Source organism: Hyalella azteca, unplaced genomic scaffold (genome assembly GCF_000764305.2).
Source record: "Hyalella azteca isolate HAZT.00-mixed unplaced genomic scaffold, Hazt_2.0.2 contig5048, whole genome shotgun sequence".
NCBI classification, from domain to species: Eukaryota; Metazoa; Arthropoda; class Malacostraca; order Amphipoda; family Hyalellidae; genus Hyalella; species Hyalella azteca.
Window position 1 is genome coordinate 59,748 of NW_025935252.1, and position 24,978 is coordinate 84,725.

General features: G+C 39.1%; 1 protein-coding gene across 2 annotated transcripts in view; it reads right to left on the reverse strand.

Annotated features, from left to right (window-relative positions):
* Positions 1–13,842: 13,842 nt before the first annotated feature.
* Positions 13,843–24,978, reverse strand: part of LOC108682983 (cubilin) — a 37,919-nt gene continuing 26,783 nt past the window's right edge. Inside the window, exons 2-3 of one of the 2 annotated variants that reach the window (XM_018172252.2) lie at positions 23,904–24,127; positions 13,843–16,299 (exon numbers count right to left, since the gene is read on the reverse strand). In XM_018172252.2, the coding sequence (XP_018027741.1) occupies positions 14,059–16,299; positions 23,904–24,127 (2,465 nt within the window). In that variant the 3' untranslated portion in view covers positions 13,843–14,058. Of the gene's footprint in view, positions 16,300–23,722; positions 23,741–23,903; positions 24,128–24,978 lie in introns of those variants that run through there. The other variant, XM_018172253.2, reaches the window with a different exon arrangement.

A 24,978-nucleotide genomic window follows, 5' to 3' on the forward strand; every position in this document is an offset into this window, starting at 1 on the left:
GTAGCATTATTTGGTAATTACGTCCGCTATTTTCGACATTGCTGAACGACCATGAACTGGTTTGACTCCCGTATAGTCGTTGAAGGGCATTACTCAAATGAATATGCGAGTGGTGAACGTCGGGAATATAATATTTAGGATAAACATTATCTAGCGTTTGACTCTAGGCCAGTTAAGATTATTATTTGCAATTTAAAATACACTGTTGAAACTTTTATGATCAAATTTCGACCGTTCAAATTATTTTGCAGCACGCTTGGCATGAGTACGCAGCGAGCGTTGCGTATGAGCGACCTTCATACCCCCCATATTTGGTGCTCTACTACGACCGGAACATTCCAGCGTCCACCTGCCTCTACTCTCTTATTTACTTTCATACTTCAAGTTCCGTTGTAACATTTTAGCTATGCCGCTTTCGGTTTCGCAGTCTACTTTGAAGTTTCGATTCGTTTTCATTTTTTGTATCATTTTTTTTTTTGTTTTCCTCCATTTTATAACAAAATTTCTTCCCATTCTGCCCCATGTTCTTTTACTTCTTCCATTTTTCTCAATTACATTTCATTTTCGTTGTTTACATATCACTCTCACCCCGCTCTGTTTTTCAATCACGAAAATTTTCTAGCCCAGGGCCTGTACTCTCAAAAAAAAGTTGAGAGATCGTAAGTTCATCAGCCAATCATTGACGGCCTTTCAAGCTAAATCTACCAATTTTAGGCAAGAGAATAGTGCGTATGTACTTACGTTCACTTAGCGAGTTTTGAAAGTATGGCCCCTGGACATGACTAGCTTGCTCTTGGAACTGAGCGCCTGAGCCGCCGTTGATAATCGAGACACGGCCGTCAAATTGTGGATTTTCTTCAGGTCTGATTTCCGTTTAGGTCGCGACGCCTGCTGATTATTAAAAAGTAATGTCGTTTTTAGAAGCCAAGAAAATCAACTGAAATTCGAGTCAAATATGGTTGCACAATTAACCTTGAACTTGCATCACTGCCTTGTAATTCTTGATTCTACGTTAAGCGATTACAACCTTCTACTTACATCCATAGCTTTCGAAAAGACGAACACATTTTCTTTTGAACCCATCGATAGGAAAGGCGGTGGAGGTGTCTAAACCTACTTCAACACGAACTAAACATATGAATTTTAGTTCTGTGTCGGGCGCCGGGTTTTTGACCAAATAACTGTTATTACTCTTATAAATAACGTTTAATTCTCAATTTCTCCCTGGGTTATTTTTCTTAATGTCATTAACGCGACTATTGGATTATTAGACTACATAAGTCAGGTATGATTAATGGCATTTAAGAAACGTGCAATGATCAATCACTAGTCATCCAAACTGGAGATACAAGCTTGTTAGTGACTTCTAATTGAGAGAAACTGATTTATAAATATAAATACCAATTTAAGGAATGCCGGAACAAACCTAAAATAGAATAATTCAAATAAGTAATAATTTTAAACGTGGTTGGGGACATAAATAAAAAAAAAAGTGCCCCAGGACCGGTCATGCGGAGCTATTTGTAGTAGCCGACCCGTGCCCTGGCCTTGAGAAACAGCGGCGCGAGAAATGTGCAGAAAAAGCAGCGGTGAGCGGTCGCCCAGTAACCGGCCGCTGCCGCGCTGTCCAGATATCGGTTGCGCTCGACTGGACCGCGTCTACGAAGACCCTTTCAGTAACGTAAAGGCACTGAAGTAATATACGCACGTATTGTGCTTTGTAACCGGACGCTTCATCTGAAAAGGAAAAGGTATTGCATTTTAAATAATTCCATTCCTTAGTCGTAGCTCACCTCCTATAGAAAGGTACAAATTGAATAGTTTTCGTTCTGTTATTCCCGTCTATCGGTTGTACTGTTATTCCCATGTATCGGTCGTCTGATGGAAGTGCTCGAAGGAAATTCATATAATGACGATCGTCCCGCCTTGTTTAATATTTAATTATGACAAAAATTTATTATGCAACGTTAATGTATTTTCATGAAATTCGACCAAAAGCTAAACTTATTTCGCGCGTTCGCTTGACTCGACTTTTTTCATTCGCACTACCGCAGACAAACGTCTGCATCGTATTCTTGTCGCAGTTCCCAAGAGATTTCGTTACAAATTTAGTCAATAAAACTGCCTATTCGGGAATGAGTACGCTGCTTAGGTTTTTCTAAAACATCCATCACTAATTAAACTGAAACCTATTCGATTTTTCTGTTTTTTATTGATAAAATTTAATCAGAGGAATTGAAAGAATAGGGATCGCCTATTACAAGGCGACTCATGCACCTGGCATAGAGTATCATTGAGTTCATTTATCTATACTTGAAAATCGGTTAATTTAGGCCCATAATTTCACTGGATACATTTTCTCGTATTATTATTCAGCAAATATCATTGGTAGTGAAGGCCCACCTTGAGCAGGTACACACCACGCGTGTTAAAAAGCTCAAAATTGGTCAATCCATAGCTGCAGCTAACCCTCGCATGGTTCCGCAGCTAATGTTGATACTGTTCTAAAATAGCGCGTTTCCATGTTGACCCAAGTTAATTCTTGTTTCTTTAAAACCGTAATATTTTTTTATGTAGAATGTGAGGTAAATTTACACCTCTGCCGTTACGAGCGTATGGTTTCATCGATCTCGGCCAATAGAAGAACAAATGCAGTTTAGGAGCCAGCTGCAGTTAACATTCTACGCTATATACAGTCTCTTGCATTTTTTAAGCCATCGTCAGTGCGACCTGTCTAAAAGAAGAATGCGTACTCCGCGCCTAAGCAAACCTTATAGGTTCTCACCGTGTTTTTTGTTCTTTTGACCTTGCTTTCTCAGGCATGGGTTGCAGGCCTGGTTGATTGAAATTGTTCCTCATATGCTTGCTTTGGTGGCGTGTGATGTAATTGCAAAATTCCCGAGGATGTCGTTTATACGATACTAGATGGATAATATACCGGGTGTACTTTTAAAAGAAGATTACGAATATTCCACTAGAGACAGTGCAACGGGAAATTTGTACGAGTTTGAGATTTTGGTTTGTGCATGCGTTCGAATCAATGTCATGTAGGACATTATGCCAGATGGTGGTTCGTAGGCCTAGCCGACTGTTGGCCCATGTGTGGGCAACCTGTGATGTCACTCCGACCTTCGCATGCATTCACTCCTTCTAGTGCATATGTCCATTATAATTCTGATATTACATTGTCTTTGGTGAGTGTTTCTTTGTACGTTTATGAGATGGAGTTTAAGTTATTTTGTTTGTAATGACGGCGTGTGTATTAATATTAAAAATTAATTTTTAACTAATTCAACTGGTTTAAGCTGAAAATGGGGATAAATGCTGCGCATGAGGTCGCGGTTCTATTTGGCTTAGCGCTCAATAAAAAACAGTTGTAATTTTTTCAAAAATCTAACTTACTATTATTTCTAAAGTGTTATGCATAATTTCAGTATAACTTTGATATGGCTACCTTGATACCTAAACTAACGCACGCGTTAGTTTCGAGTGCGTACTCCTATTTTCGGATGCGTACTCCTATTTAGATGCGTACTACTTTTCTGCTTATTCCTTGGCAGAAAGCACTCTTTCTTCACCTAACGTTCAAGTTTATGAAATGGATTTTGAAATTGTGTAATTGATCATTTTTAATGCGCATTACGCAATTCGATGTCAATTCAAACTCCCGACAAAATACCACGTGTGTGATCATTGGTTGTTTACTGTGCATTATGCATTAATATGACGTTATAGTGGGGTCACAAGTGATCAGCTGCAATGCAAGTATATTGCAGCGGTGAAGACGTGTCCCTGAAACATGCTGGTCCAGTGAAAGCCTTTCTTGAGCCTCGGATACACTGATGTCTTGAGTACACTGAGATCTTGAGTAAACACTCCTGCAAAACATGAATATTTCAAGTAAAAACTGCATAACATGACTGGACGCAGTGCACACTGCTGAAGACAGCAACAGGATTAGATGATGCGTAAACGTGAACGGACATTTTCTAACGGACTGAGTGTGAAAAAACTGGACTGCGTGAGAGAAGATTGAGCTAAAGAGGTTAAGGAAACTAGATGAAGAGAGCGACAAATGAAGTGTCATATATAGTCAAGGGAAAAGCTAGGAAGAGACGTCNCATGTCTTCATTATTTTACTACATAGACAATGCAGATAATTACTGTGGCTCTGAGAAAATTTAGCAAGCAAGTCGCATTTTATGCAGGGTAAGCAACTTGGATATTTCCGTGAATTATCATTACACATTATAATAGGATTTCACGTGTTTTTTTATACATCAGACTCTATGACTAGTTGTTTTCGTCATAATTCCGAGGAATGTAATTTAACTTCCCATATTTCAGAACGCCCACCTACTACAAGTCTACTCCCTGCACTTATCATTTCAATGATAAGTACTAGGAGCATCAAAAATTAACATCCAAATTGCGAGATATATTTTTACTCACTAAACGTTACAGCTGCGTGCAGACCGATCCGCCATGACTGAGCACGCGCGTATTTCAGCTATGACTAAGCTATTCCACAACTTTAGTCAAACCTCAGCCGCCATTGTCGACTGCATGTATATTCTATAACCTTTATTACAATGAGGACATACATCATGTATGTGTGTATTTCAGTGCAGAAAATTACTGAACACGAAATTTTTTCCCTCGTATATGTAATAATTTTATTGTCTCGACCGCATGATATATGAAACCATCAGTCGGATGTGCTGCCATGCCGGCAAGCTAATGGCGGAATTATTCATAAATTTACCCAGAGAAAATACAGTAAGTTTTAGCTTATGGTGACCTGAAATAAGGTAATTATTTCACCATCATTGTTATCTTCGAACTGTCAGATTGACAAAAAAATATTAATTATATCACTCTATTGCTCGAATCGCAGGGTAATCATGAATATTCAAAGACGAATATTTGCTTCTATAATTATTTGTGTTGTCTAAACTTTGGTTTTAAATCTACGGGCAATCTAAATTTCATCTATAGATCGAAATAATGTGAATAAAATAGTGTCAAGTGTGACGCATGTATTTTCAAATTAGTTACCCCAATACAGTGGCTAAGCGCTGCGTGCTTTGTGATGTCACTATTCCCTCCTTGTCAACTGTCCCTCCGTATCACTTGTCCCTCTTTGCCACTTGTGCCTCCTTGTCACCTGTCCCTCCTTGTCACCTGTCCTTCCTTGTCACCTGTCCCTCCTTGTCACCTGTCCCTCCTTGTCACCTGTCCCTCCTTGTCACCTGTCCTTCCTTGTCACTTGTCCCTCCTTGTCACTTGTCCCTCCTTGCCAATTGTCCCTCTTTGTACCTGTCCCTGTCTCTTATACACATCTAGATGTGTATAAGAGACAGCACCTGTCCCTCCTTGTCACCTGTCCCTCCTTGTCACTTGTCCCTCCTTGTCACTTGTCCCTCCTTGCCACTTGTCCCTCCTTGTTACTTGTCCTTCCTTGCCACTTGTCCCTCCTTGTCACCGGTCCCTGCTTGTCACCTGTCCATCCTTGTCACCTGTCCCTCGTTGTCACCTCACTCACCTGTCCCTCCTTGTCACCTGTCCCCCCTTGTCACTTCGTCTCTTTGAGATGCTAACGCTGCTTCTTCTAAGCCAGCTTCAGCGGGCTGGACAATTGAGACCTACCGCCCCATGTGGGTGATGAACAATTTTTGATTTGAGAATCTTTCTATAACTGAGACCTTCCAACTCGTTGGCGATGTTCATCTTGACTTTCTTTGCGAGATAGCTAAAGACCTGAAGCGCTAGTAAACCTGTGGCTGCTAAACTAATTTATTTATTGAACGCACTTCTTATATAGGTATCGTTGAATTGCAGCTTAATCGATCTAATTCCAGTTAATAAGCTTCGCACCAAACCATCTTCAAGATGGTCGGTAGAAGCTTCAAAAATATTCAGCGCACTTGATTGCACTTTATACTTCGTACGCAATAGCATGGCAGAATGGATGTAACACAGTCAAGACTGAGCACGCAAATGTCTCGAGCGCTGACTAAACTATTCCATATTGCTGGCAATCTTCAGCACGCCATCATCGACCGTAAACAAATTTATTAACATCATCACAACGAATACATGCATCAAGCATGTGTAAGAATCAGAGCTGAAATATGCTTAGCGTGGAACACTTCCTTATATAATTTTGTATACGACTGCATTTGCCATGGAGTAGGAGGATCGATTTGTCATAGTCTCTCCTGGAATTAATTGAAAGAAAATTTCTGAGATGTGATGCTTCATCATGATCTTGTTACCAAACTTTAGTCAAAAATACTTGAGTACGCCTCCCAAAAAATTTTGCGTTCATTAATCCATTATTTGCAATTAAAGATGTTGTCATTGTATATAATTCTGCAAGAAATCTGTCAATATTATTTTTATCCACGAATCTATAGAGGAAGAAAAGTTTGATGCATTTTCTTGCCTTGGACTTCTTTTTCTTCTAGTCTTCATCTGAAAAGGAACAGATGGTCGGCCACCGCTGCTGTACATCTACTCTTGCCACGAAGAATTTGTTGCGCATGAAGCAAAAAATTTTTCGTGGCAGCCAGGAGTTGATGTACAGCAGCGGTGGCCGACCATCTGTTACACGTCGTGAAACGACGAGTATAACTCTCGACATACGTTACATATGACCAACAGCGGCTCTATATCATCTTCTTTGTGAAGCTAATATATTACACTCATAGTTGTACCTTTTTGAAATCAAAGTCAAGAATCACTGAACATTACAAATAATTGATCACCAACTATTTTATTTTCCAATCAGGTCCCAATAAAACGGTAACAATTTTGTCATAACACAGGACCCACCAATCAATCAACACCGAGAAGGATTGATTGATTACACCGAGAAGTAATCCTTGTCGCAATATCCTGCATAACAAGCATCAGTAATTATGTTCAGACAAGCATCAGTAATTATGTATGTTTATTAATCTTGCTAGAGACGTTAAAACAATTTTTAACCAAAATACTCTTTCATCCTCGCAATATACAATTTCTTAAGTGAATCGGATTGATAAAATTGGTATAAGTGCAATATTTCAATTCAAAATCAAATTCAACGTCATCCAGTCAAACATGGGGACCTCACTTTCTTGTGTGCCGCCGATTGGTGCGTGCAGTCTCGTGAAAACAGGGGGAAACATTTCAATGGTTTGAGACACATGTCCCATGTGCTGCGCTAGTGAGAGCTACCCACTAAAATCCTATAGGGTTACACTCCATTATTCCTCAAGTTGATTACTAGCGGGATTCACACCTCAAAAAAAGTAAGTGACTGAATAAGACGTGCTGGATTGAACTCCGTAACAGGGGACCCAGTGGACACCGTACCAGGACAACTGATAACTCTTATACACATCTAGATGTGTATAAGAGACAGCTTGTCACCTGTCCCTCCTTGTCACCTGTCCCTCCTTGTCACCTGTCCCTCCTTGTCACCTGTCCCTCCTTATCACCTGTCCCTCCTTGTCACCTGTCCCTCCTTGTTGGAGAATCTCTTTCCGGAAAGCGGTCTTCAAAACACTGAACAACTTGATGTAAACTTCTTGCCTCAAAATAGTTTTCGACTCTTTGCTCTTTTGTGAGTTGCATAATGAAGGGATTTTTCAGCAGTGAAAACGAAATACCTTGTTGCACTCAACATTTTACTGGATCGAAGATGTATCAAGGATACAAAAAATGAAACAGCGAAAAGAAAACATGCCAAGACAACGTAATGATTATGCAAAATTATTTTACTAAAACTTTGCGCAATCACGATTTTAGCACGTTACTGAAAGTTCTATCAAACGCTTATGGCTACATCGATCTGTCTGATTTTTTGGTGGAGAGATGGAGAAAAACATAGGAAACAAATCCTGACCTTCCAAATTTTTTTAACTGTATTACTTTTCGAGTTACAGCCATTCAAAGTTGAATATCGTTTTTTTGGACACACGGTATATACCGTCTATCAGTATGCATGGTATGTAATTTAGATGAAGTAGTTTAGGGCATTTATTAAAGAGTAAATCTTGGTATGATGAAATTAAGATGGTGAGGTTTAAACAAACTGACTATTGTCTTCTTTGATGGAATGATATTCAACTCCGATGAGCATTACATTTGCTTTCTATCCCAGTATATTTTTGTTGTACAACAATTTTGAGAAGTAACGACCCTTACCGCAATTATTCATTGCAAAATAGTGCTAAATATTATTTTCTAATTGAATTCTTGCGAATTATTGGACTTATGGGAGCTTTCGTTCTTGCAGGGAATACTATACTCCTATTTTTAAAGTGAGTTGATACATGGTCACTTTATATGTTATGCGAGACAATAAATCGAAATAAAAGTTATGAGAAATAAATAAAGTTTATGAGAAATAAATAAGTTTATTATGGTTAGAAAAAATTTCTTCGGACGACCTTGTCACCTGTCCCACCTTGTCACCTGTCCCTGCCAGTTGCACCTGTCCCTCCAAGCTAGCTGCAGCGAAGTGGACTTCCACTTTGTTAATAATGTTTACGCATGACTTACGGCGCGAGACCGCTTTATTGCTGAAGCATAAGCTAGTATATCAACTGACCGGTAAACTAACTATATAACTTACTAACTTACATATCTATCTTTGTGCCGTTATTGTATATCAGTATATGCTGTGGCATAATTGTGCCGTAATTTTATATGCTGTGACATAATTGTTACATTGCCCTCAGTCTTTGATTCTTATTAGAACTGCGTTCTCTTCCTTCTTTGTATCTCCTATACTTTGCTACCATCATTTAATCTGTTCCGCGAATTAATAACGAATCCAATTCCAAGTACACTTTTCAATCTAATCAGTTGCATACAATCATTGCTGAAAATACGAGTTCGTGGCGATCCACATGAGCTTCGTGTCTTAAATATCAGGTACCAATATTCGACGCATTGAACAGCAAGGATAATAAAAGACAGCATAGCTTATGAGTTGTATGAGAGGTATGGGCGCTACATGCCGTTGGTTGGGCTACACTGAGCTATACTGAGGCTACACCTACGGAGGTATGGTGGAATCATCGACTACGCAAAATGAGTGTGCGTGTTATGAGTCGATATATTAGACTGTGAAGTTTAGTCAGTGTCCCGAACTGAGCCTCCTACAGAGTCGTGTATAGAATGAATCAGATTCCTGAGACAGTGTAAGGAATGATTTTGATTACTAAGATACTATATGGAGTGAAAGATGCTCCTGCGTAACTCAATGTTCCTCATTGGAAATACGACGCATTTACGGTTAGACTATAATGAGTCAAATGAATCGATAAATATAAATAAATCACACTATTGCAAGCAGCCTCCCACTGTACACAGTATTACACTACAAATAGCATCACACTGCATCATATTACCATACATTTTTGTTTAATAATTCCTGAATGACGACATGGCTGAAACGGAAGGCAAGTCTATTCGAAGCATTGGATGAAAGAGATGTTTTAAAATTATCTTTTATTTCTAAAGTCTTCGATTTCCTAATGCAACTTAGGCGCAGTGCCTGCAGTCGACGGCTTACACAATGAATCCTAATACACCAGACATTAATTATACAATGAATATTAACACTTAAGACGGCAATTATACATTCGGGTTGAAACACAGAGAATCTTGATACCACAACGGCCACTTGACAACACAAAAATCATCAAGTCAACATTCAACGCCAAACTTATGAATCCATTTAATGAACACAAATGCCGCTTAACCTGCACTATTTGAAATTGAGAAAATGTTGCAGCAAATAGAATTTTCTTAAATTTCAAAGAAATTTATAATAAAATATTTTCTCTTGCCGATGTAATACAATTATTGGCATAAAAATATAAGCATTGTTAAATGTTTTACGCATAAATTATTATATTTAGATGCCTCTAACATTGAGTTCAGTTCTTCAAATGATAATTTGCTATCAATGGCAGCTGACGATATTCACTAAAACTGAAACCTTCTGTCCCTGTGCCACTTGTCCACTTGTAAGACAGACAATTTGTTTCGGATTCCATTAACTTTGTTAGGTTGATTCAACGGGTGTAATAATTTATTTTGAATATTTGTCTCGTGTATTAGCTCGCTCACATGTTCAGAATAATCTAAAAATACAAATTTTGTATAGTTAATCTGTGGCTGCAAATTGGCGCAGCAGCTTAAGTATGTGAGATGAAGAGCTACGTACTGGTTTAGCTGCACTATTAATACCGTTACAATGACAACCTTAAACAGGAATCAACACTGTTACAATGACATCCTTAAACAGGAATCAACTGTTACAATGACTCCTTCAAACAGAAGGTGCAGTGGTAATGTTAGCCCAAAGCCTTAGGGACGAAGGTATGTACATTTATCTAATTAGCTTATTGGGAACAACAAATATCTTTTAGACTCATTATAATCAACTATTTACATCTTATTAGTACGAAAGCAAGACTTGGCCGCAATATTACAACAAACAAGCAAGCGATATTTCAAATTCCAAGCATTTAAACGTAGATAATCATTGTGAATACATTTTATAAATCTATAAATTTACATTAATTTCTAGAAATCGATTTGACAAACATTATATTATTACATATTTGAATGATAACGGAATAATGGATATATTGTTAAAATTTAATGTAGAGCAACAAAAACTTTTAGCGCTAAATAAGTTTGCATTGTTTCATCGTCAAGTGTCAGGGAATTTAAGGAAGGGATATCCATAAACAACGCATAAACTATCACTATAGCAACTCTCAAACATACAATGTAGCTTCCTTAAATATTTTCATATTATACATCACCTTTAGTGAGGATCAATTTGTTTACCCACGAGTATATGTAGGTCGTGAAATTAATATTATTCTTGTATCGTACTTTGTATCAAATACCGAGAATAATTTTAACCAAATTTACTAGCAAAATATTCACTACTGCAAATGCTATAGCGCTCATAGAAGTTCATTTTCTAGATAATTGTGTCATACTTTATTTAATTCGCAAGTCAACAATGAATATATAAGCATTTAAGCAAAGGAAACGCCCAGTGAAATCGCCATCACTAATTAACTGATAAAAATATCTAATACTTGTTTTAAATGAAGACATGGTGCATTTATTGGAAATTTTGTGTGTTTTTAAATTCTCTATTAACTTGCAATTTAAGTAAACAAATGATATAATTACCATGCATTTTTATAACATTTGGAATTTGGTTCATGTGAGTTGGATCCATATTATGGGCACAACATTATAATTTAATTATTTTAAAAACATCTTTAAAGTACAGATAAACTTTAGGAATACGATGAACGCGATTCAAAAAACTATGTACATATTTTCATTAAATAATTATAACTTGAAATTTTGATGCTCAGGTTTGTGCTGAATACCGGCGCGTGCTCGGGCAAAATATCAAATATGACTCAACAAATTCATCGAATATACTAACAAAACATGTTGGAATATGTACAATGTTTTATGCTGCGTCGCTACGACTTGAAAAATTAATACCATAATTTTTGGATTGAAATTAAGCTATAAAATCTCAGAATTATGATAGCCCTAACCAATGCTAAATTAAATCAGTATATTTAAAATTTTAATTTGTCATATAAGTTTTCATCGTCCGATTTGTGTTGATAGTGTGTGTGTCTGCGGATCTGATTTTTTTTATTGCAGTTGTGCACAGTTGACAATTTTTGTATTAATACCGGCAGCTGGAATCTTCATTATAAGTTATTTTATAGTTATTTTATTACCTATTCATTAATTTATTATCAATTATTTAACATAAATAATGCTAAAGGAGCGACTCGTTTCTCGCTAACTCTTCCAGAAAAACTGATGGAGTCTCGGAGATGAGGTGCACTGTTGAACAATAACTTATTTTAATAACAATATCATATCAGCCTTCCATTCTGCGAATTCATTGTTAGTGTAAGAAAATGATATTAGGAAATGAGATTTGATATTTTGTTAGCAATAAATGCTCGTCAGTATCTGAACAATATATATTTGTTTTAATCTTAGGGCTGGCGATCGTTTGTTCGTAATTTTCATATCTTTGCAGGTGCGTGAAAATGGAAATGGAACTGAAAATTTGTGAATGTAATAAGTGAGGTATCAATTAATATATACAATATGTTATTGTGTAGCTTAGGCGTCGAGTCAATGAGTTAGAACAATATTCAATATTCGAACGAACCTTGTAATATCGGAAGCTTATAATATAAATAATCTCAATTGGTAAAAATTTCTTAAAACATCGAATAAAGTTTTGTTGTTGAGGGAACTCTATAACTAGACATCTAAAATAATACATACATTAAAACTACACTGTCCGACTAAGATCATACAATTCATCATCTATTGCAATCAGAATTCATCTGTAACGCTATATATTATATACAGAGTACGTTTGTATGAGTCGCAGAAAATCTTTTTCACCATGTTAAGTAATAGAATAAATTTGATTGAAAATATCATTGTAAAATCTTTAACACTTGCAGTCAGTACTCTTGAATATGCGCGCTCACGCGAATGCATGAGATTTCACCTATTATTATTTAAATCGGCCTAAAAAATGCTATCAGGAGCATATCGTATGTAACATTTTTTATTATCTTAAGTGTAAAACACAAATTTTTGCTCATCCATGATAAGAATATTTGCTGCTAATCCAATCGTGAACGAATTTTTTCGAATAGATTTGTGTGAGCTGAACAGGAGTTGTCACAAACTATATATGGATAAATAGTAAGAGATCTTTGGTTGCACTGTTTTGTTCATGTTTATCTAATTTGAATGTGGTTTATGCTTTCTCATACCTAGTGAACGTGCAATCATTTTGATTTAATATCACTTACGTAACTTCATTTTCAAGTTTTATTTTCTACACGGAATGACGAACAGAGTTTCAATTTCCACCGACACTCTTACGATACATCAGTCTGATTTGCCAGATTAATCTGGTAACTCACATTTTCGCACTCTTGAAAAATTAAAATATGTTGCTACAATATTATTGTGTATATGAAATGTATTGATGAGTTAACAGTCTACCTAGAGCCGCAATTAATTACATCGTAAAGAACCATTATAATGTTATTCTATTCGCCTCACCGTCCACTTCGCTTATATCGCTATCCATTTCGTCTGTCAACTAACTTCATAAGTTTATAATTATCATTTCTAAACCGCAAATGCTTATGCTTTTAAATTTCTTCGAATTGCGAGGTTTCTTCATTCTTTGAATGTTCTAGATATTTCATCGAGCAACGTAACATATATAGCAAGGTAAGATTTTGTTATATCGTCTCCTTGCGTTTCACAAAATTACACAAAAAATTAGTGCATTCTAACCACCACAACAAGTGAACTTAATGAATAATTTTAAATGTACTACCCTATCTTAAGTCTACATCTACTCACGTCATAATTATTCGAGTATAATAATCTTCTATCCATACCCTCGACAGTCAGCCTTAGCCTTCATGTTTATTTGCTACTCTCTTCTCAAGTTCTTACTTACAGTTTTATTCCAGAAAATAAAGTAATTGATCTTAATCTTCATTAATTTCTGTGACAATAATCACTATTTAAAGAAGAAGCTTGTTGTTTACTTTACATAAATTCTTTACTAGTGATAATGAGTGTAATTCTCATAATTTTTTCAACATCATCAACATTCAAGTGCGGATTAGTTTACTGTCAAGTTTACCGTAAAGTTGTTCATGGAATCCACTTCTCTAACGACAGCGATCCATTTTAAATTTCCAGAATTTCACCGAAAAAATAAAAAAAAATTTGTACTTTCTTTAACGCATTTCTTAAATAAAGAATATTTTAATCTATCAACTTATCCGGCATATAATTTAGAATGCGGTGGCCTCTTCGAGAGAATCTTGTGCATCAGTTCTATGTTTTCTCTGAAGAACTTGTTGTTCATGCCGTGACGATGGACTGCCTAGCTGGAAACTCAGTTCAGAAAGTTGTTGCACTTGTGCTGGCTGTCGGGGGCGATTGCTAAAAAGAAGTATCATTTTCCGGTCGCTTCCTGCAGTTGCGACAAACCAAAATGATGACCCCGACTGCTACGACGGCTCCTCCAGCGGCACCCAAACCGAGCGCAACATAGTTCAAGTGAGCCGAGGTGCGGGCGTAGCAAATTTCGGGTGCCTCGTCGTGCATGTTGGTGTTGTTGCTGCCGGGGCAGTTGTGGACACCATTACACACTAAATCTTCATGAATACAAGCCGCTTGTCCTGGACACACAAACTTACACTCTCCAGGGGCCGAAAGTTTCGAAGTCATGATAGTACCATCGCTGTTACGTGGAAGCTCCACTAGCTCTGTCCATGTGAGCTGGAAGTTTGAGTGCCCAGGTGCTTGTGACTTGAAATGTACAATCAAGGAGCCATCGCGAATGTCCTTGGATTTCACTGTTAAGCTCCTGGCTTCCTCAGGAGCTGTTGCACAAACTGTGAACACTCGTCGTCCACTGACCTCCACCTCGAGAACTTCCTGGGAGCAATCCTCCAACGAAAAGTCCATCCTTTCCAAAGATATCCAGAGATCCCGTTCTGGGCTGACTTTAACCTCCCACATACAATGAACGTCTTCTCCATATCCTCCGTACACATAAGGTTCATATTTCGGGTAGACAATACTACCCTCTGACGCCGCTGCCATCACAGTCGGCCCACAGATGGGACTATGAATAAACTTATATGTTCCTTCAAAGATTGGAATGTTTGATTTGAAGTAATTTTGTGTGGCGTGCCGCCGGTCAACATGGAGACTTAGCTCCAAGGAAGGTCCGTTAGAAACTACAATGGCTGGTAGCCGTTGTGAATGGACGATACTGTCGCAGATACAAACGTCCGTCCCGTTCCGGAATGGATCTCGAATGATAATTTTGTCAACTGCGTCGTTCAGGCAATCCAGACAGGCATCCTCATTGTGCTTGAAGTGGGTATCGTTAATAGTAACGAGAATCCTGCGGTACTGGTATCGAGGAGCCTTGAAGCTGTAGCGGCAACGAACGTCTTCATCAGTCTTGTAGATGAGGGTGTTAAGAGGAGAGCCAAACCTTCCTTCAGGTCGAACGTAGGACTCAAAAAGTTCATCACAGACCGAATCTTCCACCGGTCGGCCATAATGGGTGTTGTTGAAAAAGTCGTATTGAGCCCAATAATAGAGGGAGGAACCGTCGTAACTGCCTGTGCGACTGTCGAACTTGACGAACATCGAACTTCCCGAGGAGATGAAGTCGTGCTTCTCTAATGGACGCGAAAATGTATCGCAGAACATCTTCATGATACGCGAGTCGTCTGGGCGATCAGAATCATAAATAATGAGAGTTTCGCCACAGTCTCCATCGTAGGGTCGTATCGGAGCCTCAATGGGTCGCACTCGAAATGACGGGAAATACATGCGTACAATTTCCCCAGGTCTTCCTCGTATTAGGTATGAACAGCTCGTCCCAGCCTTGTACCAGTGAGCAAGGGAAAGGAAAATAGACTCTTGACCTTGCTCCACAGTGTCACTGCTGAAAACCCAATCACATGTACCGTTACGAGATCCGGCTGATTCGACATGTCCAGGCCAGTTGCCTACGTTGAAGTGAAATCCAGTGTTAAGGAAAGGGCCGGCAGGAGATGAAATAAATTCAACCATAATATCTTGTCCTGATCCGATAATTGAGTGTGGGAAACGTCCCATGCCGCAAAAAGTGCCGATCAGAGGAGCCTGTTCGTTCTTACCATCGTATATGCGAATGAAGTCATAAGGACAGTCGGAACCTACCGGTCTCATTGGGCACATCATTGGGTTTTCGCACCTCTGCCCATCGATATTGAACTCTTCATTTTCGATGTAGAGTTTGATGAACGGAAGCCGGGTGTTGAGATAGTACTTGCAATGAAGGTTACGTGGGTAAACGCTCGGATACCCCGGAGATTGGACGAAGCATGATTGCAATTTACAGTCGGTAAAGATGCGTTCGCAATATGTTCCTGGGACTATCTCCCCCCTGCGGAACGGGTATAGCACAGGGTTGGGACCGTAGCGCCCGAACACTTCTTTTTGCTGTTCAACACGAGAGTCGAAGCTGAAGTAAGTCTCTTCAGTGAAATTCTGCACATCGAAGATTACTTTTACGAAGGAAGTCTCCGAAATGAAAGAACGGGTCTGCTCGATCTCTCCACAGAACATCCCCAGCGTTCGTCGGTTCGACACCTCCGTCTGGGAATTACCGTCCATAATCTGCAAGAAAATAACTGAGGTTACGAAAATTATCACCTTTAAAAAAATTTCGTCATGTGTACAGATAGTATAATTAAATAAAATTTTTTAATAAGCAAGACAAAACTGATATCAACAAAGTCTGAATGATGATTAGGAAAAAGATGAAATTTTTATAAATGAAACTTACACACTACGACATATCGATAAGGTTTGTGCTTGCATTCAGTAGCACAGTAGGTATGTAAGAAACTATTTTATTGGAAAACCGTTATAGAAAAATTTTCATAAAAACAATTTTGAATTATACAAGTACATTAAAATATAAATCCTAGGCATACGTAACTCATTATTGATTAACATGATTTGTATTAGTTTAACCCATATCATCGTAACTTCAGTATCAAGTTCCTAAGTATTTATTTACTTTTTCAATGATGAAATGTGTCCCCCAAAATTTACAAATAATTGTCGGCTCCTTAATCATTATCGGCCTGTTCATCATCTCGATCATCTAATTCAATACTTCTTACAACCAGAACCTTTACAGCTGATCACCGTCGGCTGTAATCATCGATATCATCACCTCATCACCACCTGCAACCACCACCAACTCATCATCATCACTTCTATCCCTGCTCCGACAATCACGCAGAAGCCTTCATCAATCGCCAACTCTCCGTTTTAAGCAGCAATCACGAGAAGTTTCCATCTGAGCGCTGGAGCGGAGCCAGATGCTGCTGCTCCTTCTCACGCCAGCGGCCAACCTCTCAAATCATTGCACGAATATTAAAAAGGAAATAATGAAAAATGAATGAAAAATTATTTATTACATCAATTTTAAATGAATAAGAATCCTTATGGTTGCTTGCTCTCTGTGACGCTTGTTCTGAGCCTATATGAATACAAATTTTTAGTTCATTTTCTCTTTTATGGAAAAAAAGGCGCTATTGTGCTCGTCATGTCCGTCCGTCTGTCTGTCCGTCTGTCTGTCCGTCCGTGACTTCACGTTTTCGTCGACGAGAAAATGCGCTCTTTGTCACTCACTGCAGTGAATACCGAGTTATATTTTTTACCGCTCGCTTCGAGGATTGTTCGAAGACGGAGAGAGATCAAGTCTACTTCGTGCCCTAAAAGTTTCTATTTAGAAAAGAGCACAATGTTTCACAAAATATTCTATTGGTTTTAAAATATCGCAGTAATTCGCTTCGAAATCTGGACAACTCCGTTACCCGAAAATTAAAATATAGGTTAGGTTAGGGTTTGTAACACTCCACTGGGTTGTGTAACATAACATAACATAACAGTGTCATATTACAGAATAGCAAATTTTATTACTTCAGTCTTAATCGAGAAAGCTTACGACACTCAGTGAGTCTTCTCGGTTCAAATTTATATCTGTCCAAATATTTATATGAAATTTTAACTTTTGCACGTCTCTTAGTTCTCCAAATGTTCTCTTGTTTTTCTCATTATTCTATTTTTATTTAAAGCCCAACTGGCCCATGTCAACTTTCTTGTGGTGTTCTTACCCTCCAAATATTTTTCTACGTCCGTTCTAGTTCTTCTAAATCTTCTCGTCGGCCAATGATAAAGAAACAGATTCGTCTCTGCATTCAGAAAAACGCTAAAAATATTCTTGAAAATCTGGAGAGGCTCAAGTTACTCTCAAGAAAAAAAGAGGTCGAAGTTTGATGACGGGGAGCTTTTTTTACCATAAACTGTACGACTTGTAGACCTTCCTCCGTACCTTGGTGAAAATTATAATTTGAGAGATTTTTACAGGCCTATTCAGGAGCAGGTTGGAACTTGGAATGCGATGAAGAGTTATGAAGTTTTCATAGGTCCTGTTAGGAGTAAGTTTGAATGGAATGATAATATAAGAGGTTTATGCATATCTACTTAGGAGTAGGTTGAAATGCAATTGTAATATGAGAAGTTTTTGTAGACATAATAAATGATAAAATGTAATGTCATGATAATATCAGAGGTTTATATAGCCATGCTCATTTTTCATTTTTTTTTCAATCCTATTTAGGCGGGAAACATTAGCTATTGCTGGAGTGCTGTGAGTAATGTATTCAGTAAAATACATTTTTTGTGCCCGACATTTTTTGTGACTTGAGGGCTCTTTTCGCTTCTGCAGTCATTGCTATAAAATAAAAATATTCACAGTGTTATACTTTCTTACGGATATAAGAGCACTGATAAAAATGGGAGAGAAATATCTGCGAACGCGCTTAAAGGATGAGGAAAATTACGAAAAGTACTTTAGATGCAAGAGAGTAAGTGAATAAGAGAAATGAAGAAAGAACTTAACAACTAATATAAGAGTCGCCCATTCATCATCTGTGCATACTTCTGTGGTCATCTGTCAATGCTTTTGTAATATATTCATCATTGCCACTAACAAAACAAAACTCCTCGTCTTTACATTATTTCAATTCTTTTTAGCGCATTTTCTCATTTATGGAAAAAATAAGGCGCTATTGTGCTCGGCATGTACGTCTGTCTGTCCGTCTGTCCGTCCGTGACTTCACGCTTTCACAGACGAGAGAATGCGCTCTCTGTCACTCACTGCAGTGAGTACTGAGTTATATCTTTTTTCCTTATTTTCACCATCATTAATCTTCTCTACCCAGCACTTCCCTATCTTTCAGGCCACATCTCCACACTCTATCTCATTTTACCCATAGTCATCTCATCTCTCTCTATCAATTTCCTTCTATTTCTCGTTCATATAATCCACTGCCCTCTAAATTTGTTTTCTCTATTAATTCGATCCATCTTACATCCCTTTCATTCGACCAAGATTCTTTCTTCACTTCCATCTATAACCTCCAATTATGCTTTATCCTAACATTGTCAATCATTCTTACTTAAATTTTTCTCATACCTTGTGAGGAATTTATCATTAAAATAACATATCGGTTATACCGAAAGCGATTATGAAGTTTGTTAGAAACGGAGACCGGATTTCCCGAGGGACTTGGTATTGAATATTTTGGATTGTTGACGCTTATTTCTCATCTTCTTCTGAATTTGGCGTCCTTGGATATGCTTTCCGACTTTTTTCTCCGTGTGTACTATCTGAATTGCAGCTTACTTCAAGAAATATTAGTCTTGGGAGCGTGATCTCTTGGAAAGCTGGCAGGATGAAAACATTTACTAAGTTTGATATACCTTCTCTCCCTATACATTCACATTTGCCTTCTTCACGACCCCTTCTGTTCTCTTCCTTGAAATCTTCACGACGCGACCGTTCGCAAAACCGCACCATTTTCACCGCGCGCTCGCTGGCAACACCGCAATATCTTAACAGCACCCGATGGCAACACCGAAATATCTTCAGCGCACCTGATGGCAACACCGACACGTCTTTGCCGCGTATTAGCTGGCAACATCGCAATATCTATTATTGCACGCCCGATGGTAACACCGCAATATTTTAACCGCACCCGATGGCAACACCGCAATATCTTTAGCGCACCTGATGGCAACACCGCAGTATCTTTATTGCACGTCCGATGGTAACACCGCAATATCTTAACAGCACCCGATGGCAACACTGCAATATCTTTATTGCACGTCCGATGGTAACACCGCAATATCTTAACAGCGCCCGATGGCAACACTGCAATATCTTTACCACCCGCCCGAAGGCAACACCGCAGCGCCGGTCCGAGGGCAGCCCCTCATTTGTCAGCGCAGCCCTCACATCGCCGCTGTTGCCCTCGGTTGTCCTCTACTGTCCACAGCCTGTCGGAAATTCCTATATTTTTATTCCATTGGCACCAAATAATAAGTCGAATAAATATTCGGTTTTCTTCCCATCTCTTCGCTGACCTTCTTGATCATTCAATCTTAGATTCCCTGCGAATCTATTTCTTTAAGGTATATACAATTCTCCTTCCTTTAATATACATTCTTTTCTTTCATCAGATTTGTCCCTTCTTCCTGCACTTTATCTTCTCTTGGTCTCTTCTTTCCTCTTCCCAAGCATTCTTTTTTTCTCAATTTTCACCATCTGTGTTCGCTTCTTCCCCTCGTTCTTTGCCCTCTTTCTTCTATCATCTCCCGTCTACTCTATGTTTCATAAATGATTTTTCTATTCTATATATTAGACTTTATCTACTCTTTTCCTCTCATTCAATCCTCATTTATTTCATTATTGAACTACTTAATATCTGATCAGAATTTGAGTGCGGTTCGCCCTCTTGTTTAGTACATTAGAGGCGATTAAGGGCGCATTACAGGCGTGTGGCCGCCGTGCCTGAAACACGAAGAGTTTACTCTAAAAATTACGTCAGAGAATGTTTTTTTAAGTACATAATACCAGTGTTAAATGTAGGCACAATTGAATTTTTCCTTTACACATCAATCCATAAATATTTTCATGCAGTTTAGAAATAATGATGAAGTTCCACTGAGCTTAAACTGAAAACGCTCGCACCCTAAAGTGTTTGTCCCCTTGTGCATTGTTTTATAAACAAACAAAATTTTATCAAAATAACAATTATAAAATAAAGTTATGAAACTAATTGTCCTCCATCAAATATGGGTTGGTTAAATACTAACTACTTTTGTTACCATGTTTGAACTCCCGTACACTAAAAGACTACACGCAATATTCCCTAATTTAGTAAACTTTTCATAAACATTCAGTCTGACATTCATCAGGAGTACTTAAGTTACACGCGAAGTCATTGAGAACTTGCAAGAGCCTTAATTAGCATCGCAGTAAACAACTTAGTGCAGCTGGCCTCTCCTCCAGCGATCTCATTAGGAGTCGTTTTCTGAAGCAGGCACTCAAATAAATTAGAGGGCCCGTCTAAACTGAGCACTTTAAATGGAAAGTGTCTCATTTATACGCGCTCTATTTTTAAGGCAGGGAGAAGAGGTAAAATAGGGTGAAAAAGTTGTTGAGTTGAGAGGGATTAGAGTGCAAGTACTGGCGTGTAGTTGAGAGGGATTAGAGTGCTATTGAAGACATATGCGTTGATGGGGAGTAACTAGGAATGTAATGAAATCCCCAAAAGGGCATGAGAAGTGTAACTTTAGTGAGATCCCCAATAATTAGGAAAAGGAGAAGCTTAAGAGCTTCCCTTGAAATGAATGAGGGTTGAGGAGGCTCAGGCTCCTTAGGGGGTTCAGGGGATTGTTACGGCTCATATGGCACAAGGGGCTGAGGGGTTAAAGAGGCTCAAGGAGTTCAGAAGGCTCAAGAAAATCAAAGGATTCAGGAAGCTCAAGCGTGGAATGTTGATAGGAAAAAACTTGCATGGAGCCACTGCAGTAATGAACATTCCAGGCCGGAGTTTAAGACCTGGGAATGTGGCCCTCCATTGCACAGCTGCACAGCTGCCGCGTGTGTACAGCTGCACAGCTGCCGTGCGTGTACAGCTGCACAGCTGCCGCATGTGTACAGCTGCACAGCAGCCGCGCGTGTACAGCTGCACAGCTGCCGCGCGTGTACAGCTGCACAGCAACCGCGTGTGTACAGCTGCACAGCTGCTGCGCGTGTACAGCTGCACAGCAGCCGCGCGTGTACAGCTGCACAGCTGCCGCGCGTGTACAGCTGCTCAGCTGCCGCGCGTGTACAGCTGCACAGCTGCCGCGCGTGTACAGCTGTACAGCTGCACAGCTGCCGCGCGTGTACAGCTGCACAGCTGCCGCGCGTGTACAGCTGCACAGCTGCCGCGCGTGTACAGCTGTGCAGCTGTCGCGTGTTCTCCTTTAATTGGATGGCGCAGGCTGTGGTGGTGATGGTGCAAGCGTCGTAAGTGATGGTGAGCCTCACCACTCAAAGTTCACGCTGCATACGACAGCCATGGCATATATTGTGGTGGTGTCATCACACGGTGCACCATACAGCACCATTTTCTCTAGTATGAGATTTGTTGTCGGAATGGCTTTCGAAAAATAAATTTTTTTTCCTCTTTATCATCACAATATAACGAATTATCATCACACTTTAACGCCTCATCTTCACAATAGAACACGACAGCTGTGCTGATCGCAGCAGCTGTGGTGATCGCAGCAGCTGTGGTGATCGCTGCAGCTGTGGTGATCGCTGCAGCTGTGGTGATCGCTGCAGCTGTGGTGATCGCTGCAGCTGTGGTGATCGCTGCAGCTGTGGTGATGGCTGCAGCTGTGGTGATGGCTGCAGCTGTGGTGATCGCTGCAGCTGTGGTGATCGCTGCAGCTGTGGTGATCGCTGCAGCTGTAACAAGTTTTATTGCGCGTCGCAACTTTAAATTGGGCAGCAAGTCCCACAAGTTGGGGACGCTGGCCGGGACAGAGCCGCAACTGCACGGGACAGCGGGACCAAGTACAGGACACAACTGCGGGGAAGTGAGGGGAAGCGAGGGGAATGTGAGGGGGGAAATGGGGTAAGAAAAGAGGGAGAATTAGTGGAAATAAAAGAATAAGTAGTGGATATAGAGAGAGGAGAAATGGAAGCAGTGAAAGTGGATAGAGACTGAAAAGTGGAATATAAAGTGGAAGTGAATAGAGATTTTATGAAATAGAAGAGAATACGTGGAAATAGATGGGGAAATTGTGAAATAGAAGGAGTAGTGGAAGTAAAGGGTGAAGCAGAACGATCTGCTCGCTACGAGATGAAAAAGAAACGAAGAATGAAACTTGTGTGTTTGTCTAGCAAGGTGAGAACAATAATACTGTAATGCAGTATATATGAGATGGTTATGCAAGAACTGTTGCGATATACTGAAATACTAGAAAACGTGTTTAGAAACGATTATAGGGAATCTTCGTATACTTCGTAGGCATAACGGGCAAATTTTCAAGCGTAGAGTCTATATGACAGAGATGCAAACCGTGAGTTTGATGTTCGCGCCACGTCTCACGTCCATGTTTGCCGCGGGCATTCCTTCTCCTTACCACGGAAATTATTACTCTTCATTGCATACACACTTCCTCTTTATCGATATTATTTGCATTCACCATATTTCCCCTTAATTACTTTCAATTCTATTTTGTACTAAGTACACCATTATCTTTATTTCAAGCATATCTTTATCTCGATCATACTACAGTAATTTAACCCTACAGCCGAGCAAGCAATCCTCGGTCCCCTCAATCTTCATTTTTACGTCAAACCAACGTAATGGAATATCTTAGCATCACAACGACAACCTAGAAGTAGTTGCTATCAAAGTGAGTGACCTTGATGGCATTACTCACATCAATGTTCAGATATTTATTTATACCACCTAATAAATTAAACATATGTACCCTGAGGCATGCGTTACAGTGCGCGGCGTTGATGATGGAGTGTCATGTAACTTGATAATATTTAGTTTAATTAATATCCCATTTGACCTACCTTGAGGTATCCGTTACCACAGTGCGAATAGTTCATGAGTTCATAGCGTAACCTTATATCATAGTATTCATAACATTAACACCCCATTTGTCCCACCTTGAGGTATCCGTTATCACAGTGCGAAGCGTTGATTAGTTTATAGCGTAACCTTATAGTATTCATTACACTAACTCCCTATTTGACCTACCTTGAGGTATCCGTTATCACTGTGCGAAGCGTTGATGAGTTTATAGCTTAACATTATAGTATTCAAAACCTTAACACCCATATGTCCCACCTTGAGGTATCCGTTATCACAGTGGGTGGCGTTGACGACGTTGCCGACTTTGAAGCTCTTGAACCTGACGACGATGACCCAGTCATCCTTGAGCTGCGGCTTGGTGACCCTGAAGCGGTAGTAGCAGCGCAGGGGCTTGTAGCGGTTCTCCCGGTCCAGGTCGGGTGACGTCACGTCCTCGTAGATCTCAACCGTCTTGTTGCAGTGACTCCGTGCCCGCTCGTCTGGGGGAAATAACGGATGAAAAAGTTAATTATTTTCCTTTAACAGGGAAATAACGGGTAGAGGTTAATTCTATTCTTTTAATCAGGAAGTAACAGGGTGAAGCTTATTTCAATTATTTTAACGGGGGAAGAACAGGGGAAAGGTTAATTTTTTTAGATGTACGTTGCATGGAATAATCAACGTAATTAGCAGTATTAACCGTGCTTCTCTTTCTGCAGTCACCAGGAATTAATCGGATGCCATCATTTTACACACAATGATGAGTGGATGTTTTGCGATTTCTACGTCGAAGTTAATGATAGTTTCTTTGTTAATAATAGTAAGATGAAAGTTACAGTTTAGTTGCAAAAGCATTCTTGCAAATTAATGCAAACAATTAGGGCGCCACAAATTTTTTATGTTTGGAAAGGATTGAACATTGAATTATTTGTATATGAAAAATTCGATTATTTTCGGCTTCGATTAATTCTATTCTTTACCAACTTACAAATAAGTTTGGATTAACTACACGGAAAATGATGATAATTACATCAGGTTTTGCTGTTATTCATAAAGTGAAAATGAATGAAACCCAGAAATTAAATATTTTTTATTGTTTTTTTACTCATGTTATTTGCTGCCTTTCTCTCAACTCATGTCTGAAAGTTGAAAATTTTTAAGTTTTTGCCCGAAGTACCAAATGCAAGCGAAACAACATTGCCATAGTTATCCCTCGTATAACTGTACAAGGTATGCAGAGGACGTTTGAAATAATACAGGCGTTTGCAATTCTTTTGGCGTGCCGTTTAAAGTGTTCAGGCATGACGCTGAATGAATCGAGACGCTATCGTAATAAAGGTATTACTTTGTT